The 13,085-nt window shown below is 50.8% G+C and overlaps 1 protein-coding gene across 4 annotated transcripts in view; it reads left to right on the top strand.

Annotated features, from left to right (window-relative positions):
- Positions 1–13,085, top strand: part of ulk1b (unc-51 like autophagy activating kinase 1) — a 133,993-nt gene that overhangs the window by 34,687 nt on the left and 86,221 nt on the right. For all 4 annotated transcript variants that reach the window (XM_070888138.1, XM_070888136.1, XM_070888139.1 and 1 more), the window contains exons 6-7: positions 3,574–3,747; positions 10,238–10,311. In XM_070888138.1, coding sequence (XP_070744239.1) covers positions 3,574–3,747; positions 10,238–10,311 — 248 coding nt within the window. The remainder of the gene's footprint in view (positions 1–3,573; positions 3,748–10,237; positions 10,312–13,085) is intronic.

Genomic DNA, 13,085 nt, shown 5'->3' with positions numbered 1-13,085 from the left:
TTCACTTATATCTCCACTCGCGGACTTGCAGTGGCGCTGGATAGCAATCTGGCTGATTTTCCCTCGCTCTATTCCGTGGGTTCTGAGATGAGTTAACCCAGCATCGACCAAATGTCTCAGCTGGGACCGAGGGCTAACCTTCAATTCCTCTCCACTTCGCAAGGGTCCCACAGTGCTGTTAGGGAGGGAGTTCCAGGATTGTGACCCAGCGACGGTAAAGGAAAGGCCGATATATGTCGTTTGAGGCATTAAACCGAGGCGCAGTCTGCCCTCTGAGGTGAGTGTTAAAGATCCCACGGCACTATTTCGAAGAAGAGCACGGGGAGTTCTCCCCGACGTCCTGGGGCCAATATTTATCCCTCAACCAACACCACAAAACAGATTATCTGGGTCATTATCACATTGCTGTTTTTGGGAGCTTGCTGTGCGCAAATTGGCTGCCGCGTTTCGTACATTACAACAGTGACTACACTCCAAAAGTACTTCATTGGCTGTAAAGCGCTTTGGATTGTCCTAAGGTTGTGAAAGATGCTATAGAAATGCAAGTCCATTTTTTCAAAGGTCAGGTACTGTCTGTATCTCTAGAGTCCGTGATACAATTGAAGCAATTTCTGTCTCTTCAGCATTAAGTGAAGCTACAAGATATCTAGAATGTGACGGGTTATCTGCCTGCCGTATCGCTGGTATTGTCTGCCGTGTTCACTGTCGCTACTCTCTGTTACACAATCAGAGAGCAGCAAAAGCTGATTTGTCCACAGCACTGACTCATCAAATACATACAACCGTCTTCAATGGACACATTTCAATGAACCCTTTGATAGCCTGTAACTTTGTGGAGTGTGTAACCTCCTTTGGGACAGGATATTTTAAAAGCTGTGAATGCCCCCCTCCTCTCAATGTTTTAAAGGTGGGTGTATGGGCCCTTTAACCTTCACTGCCGATCGTTCAACCAGTATCCGTTTAACCGAACACAAAAAGCAAAATACTGCGGATGCTGGAATCCGAAATAAAAACAGAAAATGCTGGAAATCTCAGCGGGTCAGGCAACATCTGTGGAGAGAGAAACAGAGTTAGTGTTTCGGGTCGATACGAAGGGTCAATGATCCAAAACATTAACTCTGTTTTTCTCTCCACAGTTGCTGCCTGACCTGCTGAGATTTCCAGCTTTTTCTGCTTAACCCCGTAACATACTGTTGTAATAAAAGAAATAAGAAAGACTTGCATTTATATAGCACCTTTCACAACCACCCCAACACGTTTTACAGTCACTGTTGTAATGTGGGAAACGCGGCAGCCAATTTGCACACAGCAAGCTCCCACCAACAGCGTTGTGATAATGATCAGATAATCTGTTTCAGTGATAAATATTGACCAGGACACCGTGGAGAACTCCCCTGCTCTTCGAAATAGTGGCTGTGGGATCTTTTGCGCCCACTTGAGAGAGCAGACGGGGCCTCGGTTTAATGTCTCATCGGAAAGATGGCACCTCTGACAGTGCAGCATTCCTCAGTACCGCCCCTCCGACAGTGCAGCACTGCCCCTCCGACAGTGCAGCACTCCCTCAGTGCTGCCCCTCCGACAGTGCGGCACTCCCTCAGTGCTGCCCCTCCGACAGTGCGGCACTCCCTCAGTACAGCCCCTCCGACAGTGCGGCACTCCCTCAGTACTGCCCCTCCGACAGTGCGGCACTCCCTCAGTACTGCCCCTCCGACAGTGCGGCACTCCCTCAGTACTGCCCCTCCGACAGTGCGGCGCTCCCTCAGTACTGCCCCTCCGACAGTGCGGCGCTCCCTCAGTACTGCCCCTCCGACAGTGCGGCGCTCCCTCAGTACTGCCCCTCCGACAGTGCGGCACTCCCTCAGTACTGCCCCTCCGACAGTGCGGCACTCCCTCAGTACTGCCCCTCCGACAATGCGGCACTCCCTCAGTACTGCCCCTCCGACAGTGCAGCACTCCCTCAGTACTGCCCCTCCGACAATGCAGCACTCCCTCAGTGCTGCCCCTCCGACAATGCAGCACTCCCTCAGTGCTGCCCCTCCGACAATGCAGCACTCCCTCAGTACTGCCCCTCCGACAGTGCGGCACTCCCTCAGTACTGCCCCTCCGACAATGCGGCACTCCCTCAGTACTGCCCCTCCGACAATGCGGCACTCCCTCAGTGCTGCCCCTCCGACAATGCGGCACTCCCTCAGTACTGCCCCTCCGACAGTGCGGCACTCCCTCAGTACTGCCCCTCCGACAGTGCGGCACTCCCTCAGTGCTGCCCCTCCGACAGTGCGGCACTCCCTCAGTACTGCCCCTCCGACAGTGCGGCACTCCCTCAGTGCTGCCCCTCCGACAATGCAGCACTCCCTCAGTTCTGCCCCTCCGACAATGCAGCACTCCCTCAGTACTGCACTGGAGTGTCAGCCTCGGTTTTTGTGCTCAAGTCCCTGGAGTGGGACTTGAACCCGCGACCTGCTGACTTAGAGACGAGAATGCTGCCCACTGAGCCACAGCTAACACTGCATTGTGATTAGACACAAAGAGGACATTATAGTTTAAACAGACCATGATACAGTGTTGATAATCACCACACTCACTTTGACTGGTGCTTCAGGCAGGTCGATACTCGGTAAAAGTATTATTGTTCACAGAGATTGCGCTCCGGGATTGTTGGTAACCAAGCGGTGTCTCATTAGCGCAATTTCTAATGCAGTAAAATTAAATAATGGCGTTGTGTGTCCGGATGTGTTTGGTAATGGCAGGAGGCAGCGAGCAGAATAATTACAGTGTGTCACGGTGTGAGTGAGAACCTGCTGCAGGGCTTTGGTGATTACAGGTTCGCTTCGTACATAAAGTACTTTTCCGCCCTGTCGTTACAGAGAGCTGGCGAGTCCAGCAGTTCCAATGGAATCCAAGCCCAGCTCAATCCCACAGCGCACTGTGTTGAACCCCAGTCTGAACCCCAGTCTGACACTGAACCCCAGTCTGACACTGAATCCCAGTCTGAACCCCAGTGTTATACTGAACCCCAGTCTGACTCTGAACCCCAGTCTGAACCCTAGAGTTACACTGAACCCCAGTCTGAACCCCAGTGTTATACTGAACCCCAGTCTGACTCTGAACCCCAGTCTGACACTGAACCCCAGTCTGAACCCCAGTGTTATACTGAACCCTAGTCTGACTCTGAACCCCAGTCTGAACCCTAGAGTTAGACTGAATCCCAGACTGAACCCCAGTCTGAATCTGAACCCCAGTCTGAACCCTAGAGTTAGACTGAATCCCAGACTGAACCCCAGTCTGACTCTGAACCCCAGTCTGAACCTTAGTGTTACACTGAACCCCAGACTGAACCCCAGTCTCGCAGCGACCATTCCCGTTAAGTTGTGTGTCCGAGCAGTGGTCTGGAGGTCTCTGGTTCTAACATGGGGGAAACCACGCGTGGGTGAAGATTTGAATTGGCCACACACAAAAAACAAAAGCCAGGGCACGTTGCTCACATCCTACTGAAGCCCACTGACTCAATTGCCCTGCCGCACTGTGATAACGGAGTGATTTCCCACTGTGCCTGATCTCTCCTTTACCTTCCAGTGAAGGGCACTCTGAGTGAGGACACCATCCGGCTTTTCCTGCAGCAGATCGCGGGCGCTATGAAGATGCTGCACAGCAAAGGGGTCATCCACCGTGACCTGAAGCCGCAGAACATCCTGCTGTCCTATGCCGGAGGTCGCAAGTCCAACCCCAACAGTATCCGCATCAAGATAGGTGAGAGCGCAGTGCTGGTGTGGTGACCTCCCCAGCTATCGTGTGGCGTGGGTCTGTATGGGGAGCACATCAATGTTGTTTGGTATGACGGGAAAAGCTTCAGGGCTGGATTCTTGGTTCCTCTGCGCCCCGTTTCTCACCCCGGAGCGGCTGCAATGGCGGGGGTGAGGTTCTAGGCGGGCGGTCAGCCTCCAGCGCCCCGCGGCGATCCTCGGGTCCGGTTTAGCGGTGGCGCGGAGCAGCGTCGCCCAGAAGAACTGCACCAGGTGTGCAACGACCCTGGTCACGACACCGGCGCGAGTTTGGTCTCCCGTCCGCCCCGCAGCGCGCCCCGCACTGACCGCCCGGGAAATCAGGGCGGTCCCACCATCCCGACAGCGGAACGGGGACTAATGGGCTCCTGAGGTAATATTCAAAAGGGAGTTAGATGAAGTCCTTACTACTAGGGGGATCAAGGGGTATGGTGAGAAAGCAGGAAGGGGGTACTGAAGTTGCATGTTCAGCCATGAACTCATTGAATGGTGGTGCAGGCTAGAAGGGCCGAATGGCCTACTCCTGCACCTATTTTCTATGTTTCAATGTAAGTGCCATTGTTTTTTCAATTTTGCGATTTGTGTCGTGGAGTAGGCAATGTTTGTGGAATGTTTTTGTGGCTTTTGTTAAGGTGACCCCCTCCCCAGGACCCCCGACGTCTCTCGGGGCGCTCCCGGCCCGGATCTTTAGCTCGGGAGTTTCCGACCCTAGCGCCCCGAGAGGTGTACAACGCCTCCCTTATACTGCGCCCCCTGACCCGGGGCCCAGCCGCCCAAACTTACCCACTGAGGCGCAAACTGTTCCCGGGCGCTAACTTTCCCGCTCCGCCGCCATTACCGCCCCGAAAACATCAAAGCCGGAAATCCCGCCCTATGTCTGGTCCGGCTCTCCATTCGATGTACCTCCTGAGAGGTCAAGTGGAGAAATGAGGCGCCTCCCGCCACAGATCTCAGTGGACAGGTCGATGTGAGGTGTTCCAGGGTCTGGGACCCACAGATCTCAGTGGGCCGGTCGATGTGAGGTGTTCCAGGGTCTGGGACCCACAGATCTCAGTGGGCCGGTCGATGTGAGGTGTTCCAGGGTCTGGGACCCACAGATCTCAGTGGGCCGATCGATGTGTTCCACGGTTTGGGACCCACAGATCTCAGTGGGCCGGTCGATGTGAGGTGTTCCAGGGTCTGGGACTCAGGGCCACAGTCACACTTCGGGCCGTCCCTCACCTTCCCCGTGTGGAGCAGGCGGGCGCAGTGTTCGTGCCCCGTGCCGATTGGGCTGAGCGCTCGCTGCGGGAGGGCGAGGCCGGGGACCTCTACTGGTGGGGCAGTGATGGGGTATTGGGTCATTATGAAAGAATACTAGTGATTGCACAATTTAACTTCGCCGGGCTAGGGGGCAAAGAGCGGGGGGAGTGGGACTGATTAGATCGCTCTGCCACAGAGCTGGTACAGGCACAATGGGCAGAATGGCCTCCTTCTGCACTACATCATTCTATGATTAACTCATAGCTTCTAGAATAAGGTACATAACAATTTGAGTATATTGGGGAACAAAAGCTTGCATTTATACAGCATCATATCATATTCTAAAGTGCTTTGCACGGATATACGGCCCAGAAATAGGCCATGCCGGAGTTTATGCTCCACTCGGGCCTCCTCCCATCTTTCCTCATCTAGATCTATCAGCATAACCCTCTATTCCCTTCTCCCCCATACGCTTGTCCAGCCTCCCCTTAAATACATCGATACTATTCACCTCAACCCCTCCCTGTGGCAGCGAGTTCCACATTCTCACCACTCTCTGGGTAAAGAGGTTTTTCCTGAATTTCCCATTGGATTTCTTGGTGACTATCTTATATTGATGGCCTCTAGTTATGCTCTTCCCCACAAGTGGGAACACTCTCTCTGTATCCGCTCTATCAAAACCTTTCATCAGTTTAAAGACCTCTGTCGGGTCCCCCCTCCTTTTGAAGAGAAAAGAGACCCAGTTTTCCATCCAATGAATCACCTGCATTCACTGTTGCCCCTTAGACAAACACAGCAGCCATTTTGCACTTTGACGACAACAATTTATATCGCGGTTTTCTCCCGTACAGAAACACATGTCAAGACACTTATGAGGCGGCACCGATGAGTAATTAATTTGTGGGGTTCCTTGAGGGAGAAACGTTGGCCAGGAACCCCGGGGAGAACTCCCAGCTCTTCCCCAATTAGTGCCCTGGGTTCTTTTACGTCCGCCTGACCTGCCGATGTTCACTGGGGATGTCCCCGAAACTCCTAAAATGGCTGCAAACTGTTTTGCCAAGGGCGCTTCCCCTCTTTATCACTTGCTTATTAGAGGAAGAAGATGAGGAGGAGACTTGTTGGGGTAGTCGGGCCCTTGATCACTTCAAACACTTTGATCAGGTCGTTCCTCAACCTTCTAAACACAAGCCTCGTTTCTTCAACCTGTCCTCATAATTACAGATATTAAGCCCCCGGTATCATTCTGGTGAATCTGTGCTGCTTCCCCCTCTGAGGCCAGTATATCTTTTCCTAAGGTGCAGGACCCAGACCTGAACGCAGTGCTTCACATGGGGTCTGACCGAGCCGCTGACCATCAGGAGCATTACGTCCTCCCCATTGTATTACAGCCCTTGAGTTTCCATTAGCCTGCCCCTTCGCGATCTGCAACTCAACATGGTCTCCGCAGACACAGATCCAGGATTGGAAGGACAAAATCTGTCATTATACAGTCCAAGCAAACGCTGAAAGTTTACCGACGCACCTCTGGGATCTATTTCACTGATTTCCCACTGTCCGTACGTTAGCAGCTTAACGGTTAACAGTTTGAAGCTTTCTCTGCTGCCCCGTGTCCTAACTCGCACCAAGTCCTGCTCACCCATCATCCCCTGTGCTCAATGCCCCGTGTCCTAACTCGCACCGAGTCCCACTCACCCATCACCCCCTGTGCTCAATGCCCCGTGTCCTAACTCGCACCGAGTCCCACTCACCCATCACCCCCTGTGCTCAATGCCCCGTGTCCTAACTCGCACCCAGTCCCACTCACCCATCACCCCCTGTGCTCAATGCCCCGTGTCCTAACTCGCACCGAGTCCCACTCACCCATCACCCCCTGTGCTCACTGCCCCGTGTCCTAACGCGCACCGAGTCCCGTTTACCCATCACCCCCTGTGCTCACTGCCCCGTGTCCTAACGCGCACCGAGTCCCGTTTACCCATCACCCCCTGTGCCCGCTGACCCACATTGGCTCCCGGTCCGGCAACATCTCAATTTAAAAATTCTCATCCTTGTTTTCAAATCCCTCCATGGCCCTCACCCCTCCCTATCTCTGTAATCTCCTCCAGCCCCACAACCCCCCGAGATCTCTGCGCTCCTCTAATTCTGCCCTCCTGAGCATCTCCCGATTATAATCGCTCCACCATCGGTGGCCGTGCCTTGAGCTGCCTGGGCCCCAAGCTCTGGAACTCCCTCCCTAAACCTCTCTGCCTCTCTTTCCTTCTTTAAAACGCTTCTTAAAACTGACCTCTTTGACCAAGCTTTTGGTCAGATATCTCCTCGGTGTCAAATTTTGTCTTATAACGCTCCTGTGAGGTGCCTTGGGACATTTTACTAGGTTAAAGGCGCTATATAAATGCAAGTTGATGTCATTCTTGCCAAGCTTGGCTGGGCTTTAGCTTCCAACATTGCTTTTTCTTGTGCCATGTTTAGTAACGGAAAAAAAAACGTATTTATCAGCAAAGCTTAGTAAAAAGAGCAACATTCCTGTGTGATGTAACAAGGAGAATAAAAATTATAAATAATTAATCCAAAGCAACAAGTCTGACTGAGCAAAGCGTGTCAATCAGGCTTGGTCGAAAGCTGTGAGAGTGTCTTTGTGGATCAAGACAATTTGGTTCTTGGCAGATTTGGGAACCAGTTTGTGCGCCTGAAACGTGAAAATGTTGCCCAGAGGTTGAGACAGTTTCAGCGGCTTCCTTCCCCAGTATTATTCTTGGCACTGTCACTTCAGTGAGTGGTTATTTGTGCAGCTGTTACTCTTGCTGCCCTTACCTGACACGGAGTTTGCCAAGTCTAGTAACCCTTAACCTGCTAGAGAAGCAAACCCATTCAGTGCAGTTAGTAGAGATTTCACAGCACCCCCACTTTCACGTTGGTTTGCAACCTCCGTGCCCTATTTAACCCCCAATTGAGCTTCTGACCCCGTATCTTTTCCAGCACAAAGACCACCTAACTCCACCTCCGTGACCAAACCTCTCTCCACCCTACCTCAGCCCATCTGCCGCAGAAACCCTCACCCGCACCTTGGTCACCCTCAGGTACAAATGTTCCAATGTTCCTCTGGCCTCTCTCGCTCCCTCCACCCTCCATAGACTCCATAGACTCCATAAACTGGGAGGCCAGAGGATTGGGAAACTTTTAAAAGCCAGCAAAGAACGATTAAAAAAATAATAAAGAGAGGGAAGATAGACTATGAAAGTAAACTAGCAGGAAATATAAAAACAGATAGTAAGAATTTCTACAGGTTCATAAAAAGGAAGAGTGGCTAAAGTAAATGTTGGTTCCTGAGAGGATGAGACTGGAGAATTAATAATGAGGAACAGGGAAATGGCAGAGACATTGAACAAGTATTTTGTATCGGTCTTCACGGTAGAAGACACTAAAAACATCCCAATAATGGATAATCAAGGGGCTATAGGGAGGGAGGAACTTAATACAATCACTATCACTAATAAAGTAGTACTCAGTAAAATAATGGGACTAAAGGTGGACAAGTCTCCTGGACCTGATGCCTTACATTCTAGGGTCTTAAAAGAAGTGGCTGCAGAGATAGTGGATGCATTGGTTGTAATCTTTCAAAATTCCCTGGATTCTGGGGCAGTCCCAGCGGATTGGAAAACCCGCAAATGTAACGGCCCTATTTATAAAAGGAGGCGGCAGACAAAAGACAGGAAACTATAGACCGTCCAGGACCTAGCGGCCCGCTCGAACAGCGCCCCTGGAAACCACCGTAAACATCCTCTCCCTCCACCACCGGCGCACCACGGCTGGAGCGTGTGACATTCACAGGATGCACAACCTGACCTGTATGTGACACTCCACCCTCCCACCGCAACCATTGATTTCCAGCGCAAAGCAGTCTGCTCACCAGTTGGGAGCTCGTTTTATATCCGGCCTGATTTTCCTTTCTGTTTAAAGACAGGAGTGAAATGAGCTCCCCATTGGCGAATAGACTACTTTGCGCAAATAGCCTCTTGGTTACCCGATTAGATGATTCATCAGATATACGGCCCAGAAACAGGCCATTGGGCCCAACCAGTCCATGCCGGCGTTTATGCTCCACTCGAGCCTCCTCCCGTCTTTCCTCATCTAAATCTATCAGCATAACCCTCTATTCCCTTCTCCCCCATATGCTTGTCCAGCCTCCCCTTAAATGCATCGATACTATTCGCCTCTACCCCTCCCTGTGGCAGCGAGTTCCACATTCTCATCTCCTCAATTCCCCATTGGATTTCTTGGTGACTATCTTATATTGATGGCCTCTAGTTATGCTCTTCCCCACAAATGGAAACATTCTCTCTGTATCCACTCTATCAAAACCTTTCATCATTTTAAAGACCTCTATTAGGTCACCCCTCAGCCTTCTTTTTTCAAGTGAAAAGAGACCCAGCCTGTTCATCCTTTCCTGATGTGTATACCCTCGCATTTCTGGTATCATCCTTGTAAATCTTCTCTGCACCCTCTCCAGTGCCTTTTTATAATATGGCGACCAGAACTGTACGCAGTACTGCAAATGTGGGCTAATCACGGTTCGATACAGGTTTATCGGTTTGTGCATAACTTCTCTACTTTTCAATTCTATCCCTCTAGAAATAAACCCTAGTTTTTGGTTTGCTTTTCAACGACCTTGCTAACCTGTGTCGCAACCTTTAGTGATTTGTATATTTGTATCCGAGATCCCTTTGTTCCTTTACCCCACCCAGACTCTCACCCTCCAAACAGTAAGTGACCTCCCTATTCTTCCGACCAAAATATAAACCTGAACATGACTCAGACAACCGTCCTCTCTTCCCTCATCTCCAATATTTATATAACAATAAATGAAAGCATTCACACAAAAGGAAAAAACACCCACAGTTTTTTTTAATGCCCCAGTGATATTTCTCCGGGGTTTTTGCTCCCAGCAGTGTCCAGGAGGTTAATCTTCAACTCCTGGAGACTCCCGGCCAATCCCAGGGGTTGGTGACTCCCCGCTGTCACAGTCCCTCCGTTTGAGGGGAATAATTTGGTGAACCATTACCAATTGAGGGAGATGTTTGCTCTGATAACACGGTTGTACCCCAAACACAATGTTTGCACTACTTTGCTGAGAACCTTTTGTGATGTTTCAGCAATAAGTACGGTCTCGCACGTGCTTTGACAATAACGCTGAACTGTTCCCTTTGTCCCTTCCAATGCAGCCGACTTTGGCTTTGCCCGATATTTACAGACCAACATGTTGGCAGCGACATTGTGTGGATCGCCCATGTACATGGTGAGTGTACACCCGAGTGACGGCTAGCTGTTGTGTTAAAGTACGGCCGCGGTTATATTACTGGTCTCCTCCAGAGAATGCGATTGAGGTTTCGGTTCAGTTTAAAAAAAAAAAAAAATATGGGGCTGGATTTTCCGGTGGTGTCCGCCTCTGTTTTCGCCCCGGAGCGGTGGTAGTGGCAGCAGTGAGCTGTTCCGATGGGCGACCAGCCTCCAGCACCCTGCCGGGGAGGGGAATTTAGGGCCGGTTTTGGGGGGGGCATGGAGCATTACCGCTTGGAAGAGCTGCGCCGGTGTGCAACGAACCCTGGTTACGATACCAACTCGATTTGTGCCTCCCGCCCGACTCGTAGCGCCCGCGCACCGCTGGGACCGCCTGTGAAAGCGGGTGTTCCGGGCTGTAGCAGCCGCAGGTGAGGTCAGTAATGTCCACCTCGGGTAAGTGTGAGTGCTTTTTATTTTTTATTTTTTTTTGCGATTTATGTTGTGGTGGCGTGGGCTGTGTATTGGGAATGTTTTTAGGTTTTTTTTCTCCCCAGGTCTCTCGGGGCGCTCCGAAGCCGTCCCTTTAGCTCGGGATCGTCGCTTGCTCAGCCGGGCCTAGCGCCCCGAGAGAGGTGTGTAACCCCTCCCTTAGCGCCCCGCCCCACACTCGGGGCCCAACTGACTAATTTTGCTGACTGAGGCTCAAACTGTCCCCGGGCGGTATCGGGACTGCTCCGTCGCTATTAACACCCCGAAATCCGAACAGCTGAAAATCCAGCCAATGGAAATTTAAAAAATCTAGTTATAGTAAAAAGTGACTAGTTAAAAGTGACTAGTTAAAAGTGACTAGTTAAACTTTTGGGTTGATCCAAAAATACAACAGCTTCACTGATGTCCCTTTAGAAAGAAGTAAAAGTCTTTCATTTATATAGCGCCTTTGACAACCTCAGGATGTCTCAAAGCGCTTTACAGTAGCCAATGATGTACTTCTTGAAGTGCAGTCACTGTTATAATGTAGGAAACGCAGCAGCCAATTTGCGCACAGCAAGCTCCCACATTGTGATAAGCAATGTGATAATGAGTAAATCTGTTTTTGTGATGTTGATTGAGGGATAAATATCGGCCAGGACACCGGGGAGAACTCCCCTGCTCTTATTCGAAATAATGCCATGGGATCTTTTCCATCCACCTGAGGGAGCAGACGGGGCCTCGGTTTTATCACACATGTAAAAGAAGTTGACTTAATTTGTCCAACAGCCTGTATTTAGTTGCCTGGGCCCCAAGCTCCGCAATTCCCGGCCGAAACCTCTCTGCCCCCCGTCCCACCTTTAAGACGTTCCTTAAATACGACCTCTTTGACCAAGCTTTTGGTCACCTGTCCCAATTTCTCCTCATGCAGCTCAGTGTCAAATTTTGTTTGTTAATGCTCCTGTGAAGCGCCTTGGGGTGTTTTCCTACCTTAAAGGCGCTATATAAATACAAGTTGTTGTTGTTATGTAATCGCTAAGCTATTCCTTGTGTTCACTCTCCCCAACACTCTGACAAAAACATTGCTGGTAAATCACTGGTGTGAGCTCCTCAATATCCTATTATAATGCATTTGCTAACCCCTCACTGTTATGTTCCGTGTTTGAAGCTGTGATTCATGTCCCATATATCTCATGCTCTATATTCCCCCTCCCCCTCCCCTCCTGTACTCCACAAAAATCATAAATAACCTGCCGTGATTCACTTCACCCACTTGACTGAATCACAAAGTATTTACAGCCCAGGAACAGGCCATTGGGCCCCCCCGCTCCGTGCCGGGGTTTATGTCCCACCGCTCCGTGCCGGGGTTTATGTCCCACCGCTCCGTGCCGGGGTTTATGTCCCACCGCTCCGTGCCGGGGTTTATGCTCCACACCAGCCCCCTCCCACCCCTCTCCATCTCACCCCATCACCATATCCTTCTATTCCTTTCTCCCTCATGTGTTTATCCAGCCTCCCCTTAAATATATCGATACTATTCGCCTCAACCCCTCCCTGTGGCAGCGAGTTCCACATTCTCACCACTCTCTGGGTAAAGAAGTTTCTCCTGAATTCCCCATTGGGTTTATTAGTGACTGTCTGATATTGATGGCCCCTAGTTCTGGTCTCCCCCACAAGTGGAAACATCCTCTCTACGTTTACCCTCTCAAACTCCTTCATAATCTTTACGAAAAAAAAATGTTTGCAAACACATTATGCAAATGGCAGGGGAATAATGTCTTACAATTTGAACTCTGTGATTCAGCCGTGCTGTGCTGGAATGAACCTCGGAATATAGGAACTGGGGTCGGCCATTCAGCCCCTCGAGCCTGTTACATAGATCATAAGAACATAAGAAATAGGAGCAGGAGTAGGCCATTCGGCCCCTCGAGCCTGCTCCGCCATTCAATGAGATCAGAGCTGATCTTCTCTCAGAGGGTTGTAAATCTGTGGAATTCGCTGCCTCAGAGAGCTGTGGAGGCTGGGTCATTGAATAAATTTAAGACAGAGATAGACAGTTTCTTAAACGATAAGAGGATAAGGGGCTATGGGGAGCGGGCGGGGAAGTGGAGCTGAGTCCATGATCAGATCGCCATGATCGTATTAAATGGCGGAGCAGGCTCGAGGGGCCGTATGGCCTAGTCCTGCTCCTATTTCTTATGTTCTTATCTTCGACCTCAACTCCACTTTCCCGCCCGATCTCCATATCCCTCGATTCCCCTAGACTCCAAAAATCTAGCGATCTCAGCCTTGAATATATTCAGAGACTCAGCATCCACAGCC

This window comes from Pristiophorus japonicus, chromosome 8 (genome assembly GCF_044704955.1).
Source record: "Pristiophorus japonicus isolate sPriJap1 chromosome 8, sPriJap1.hap1, whole genome shotgun sequence".
Taxonomy (NCBI): Eukaryota; Metazoa; Chordata; class Chondrichthyes; family Pristiophoridae; genus Pristiophorus; species Pristiophorus japonicus.
This window is presented reverse-complemented; position numbering and strand designations above follow the sequence as displayed.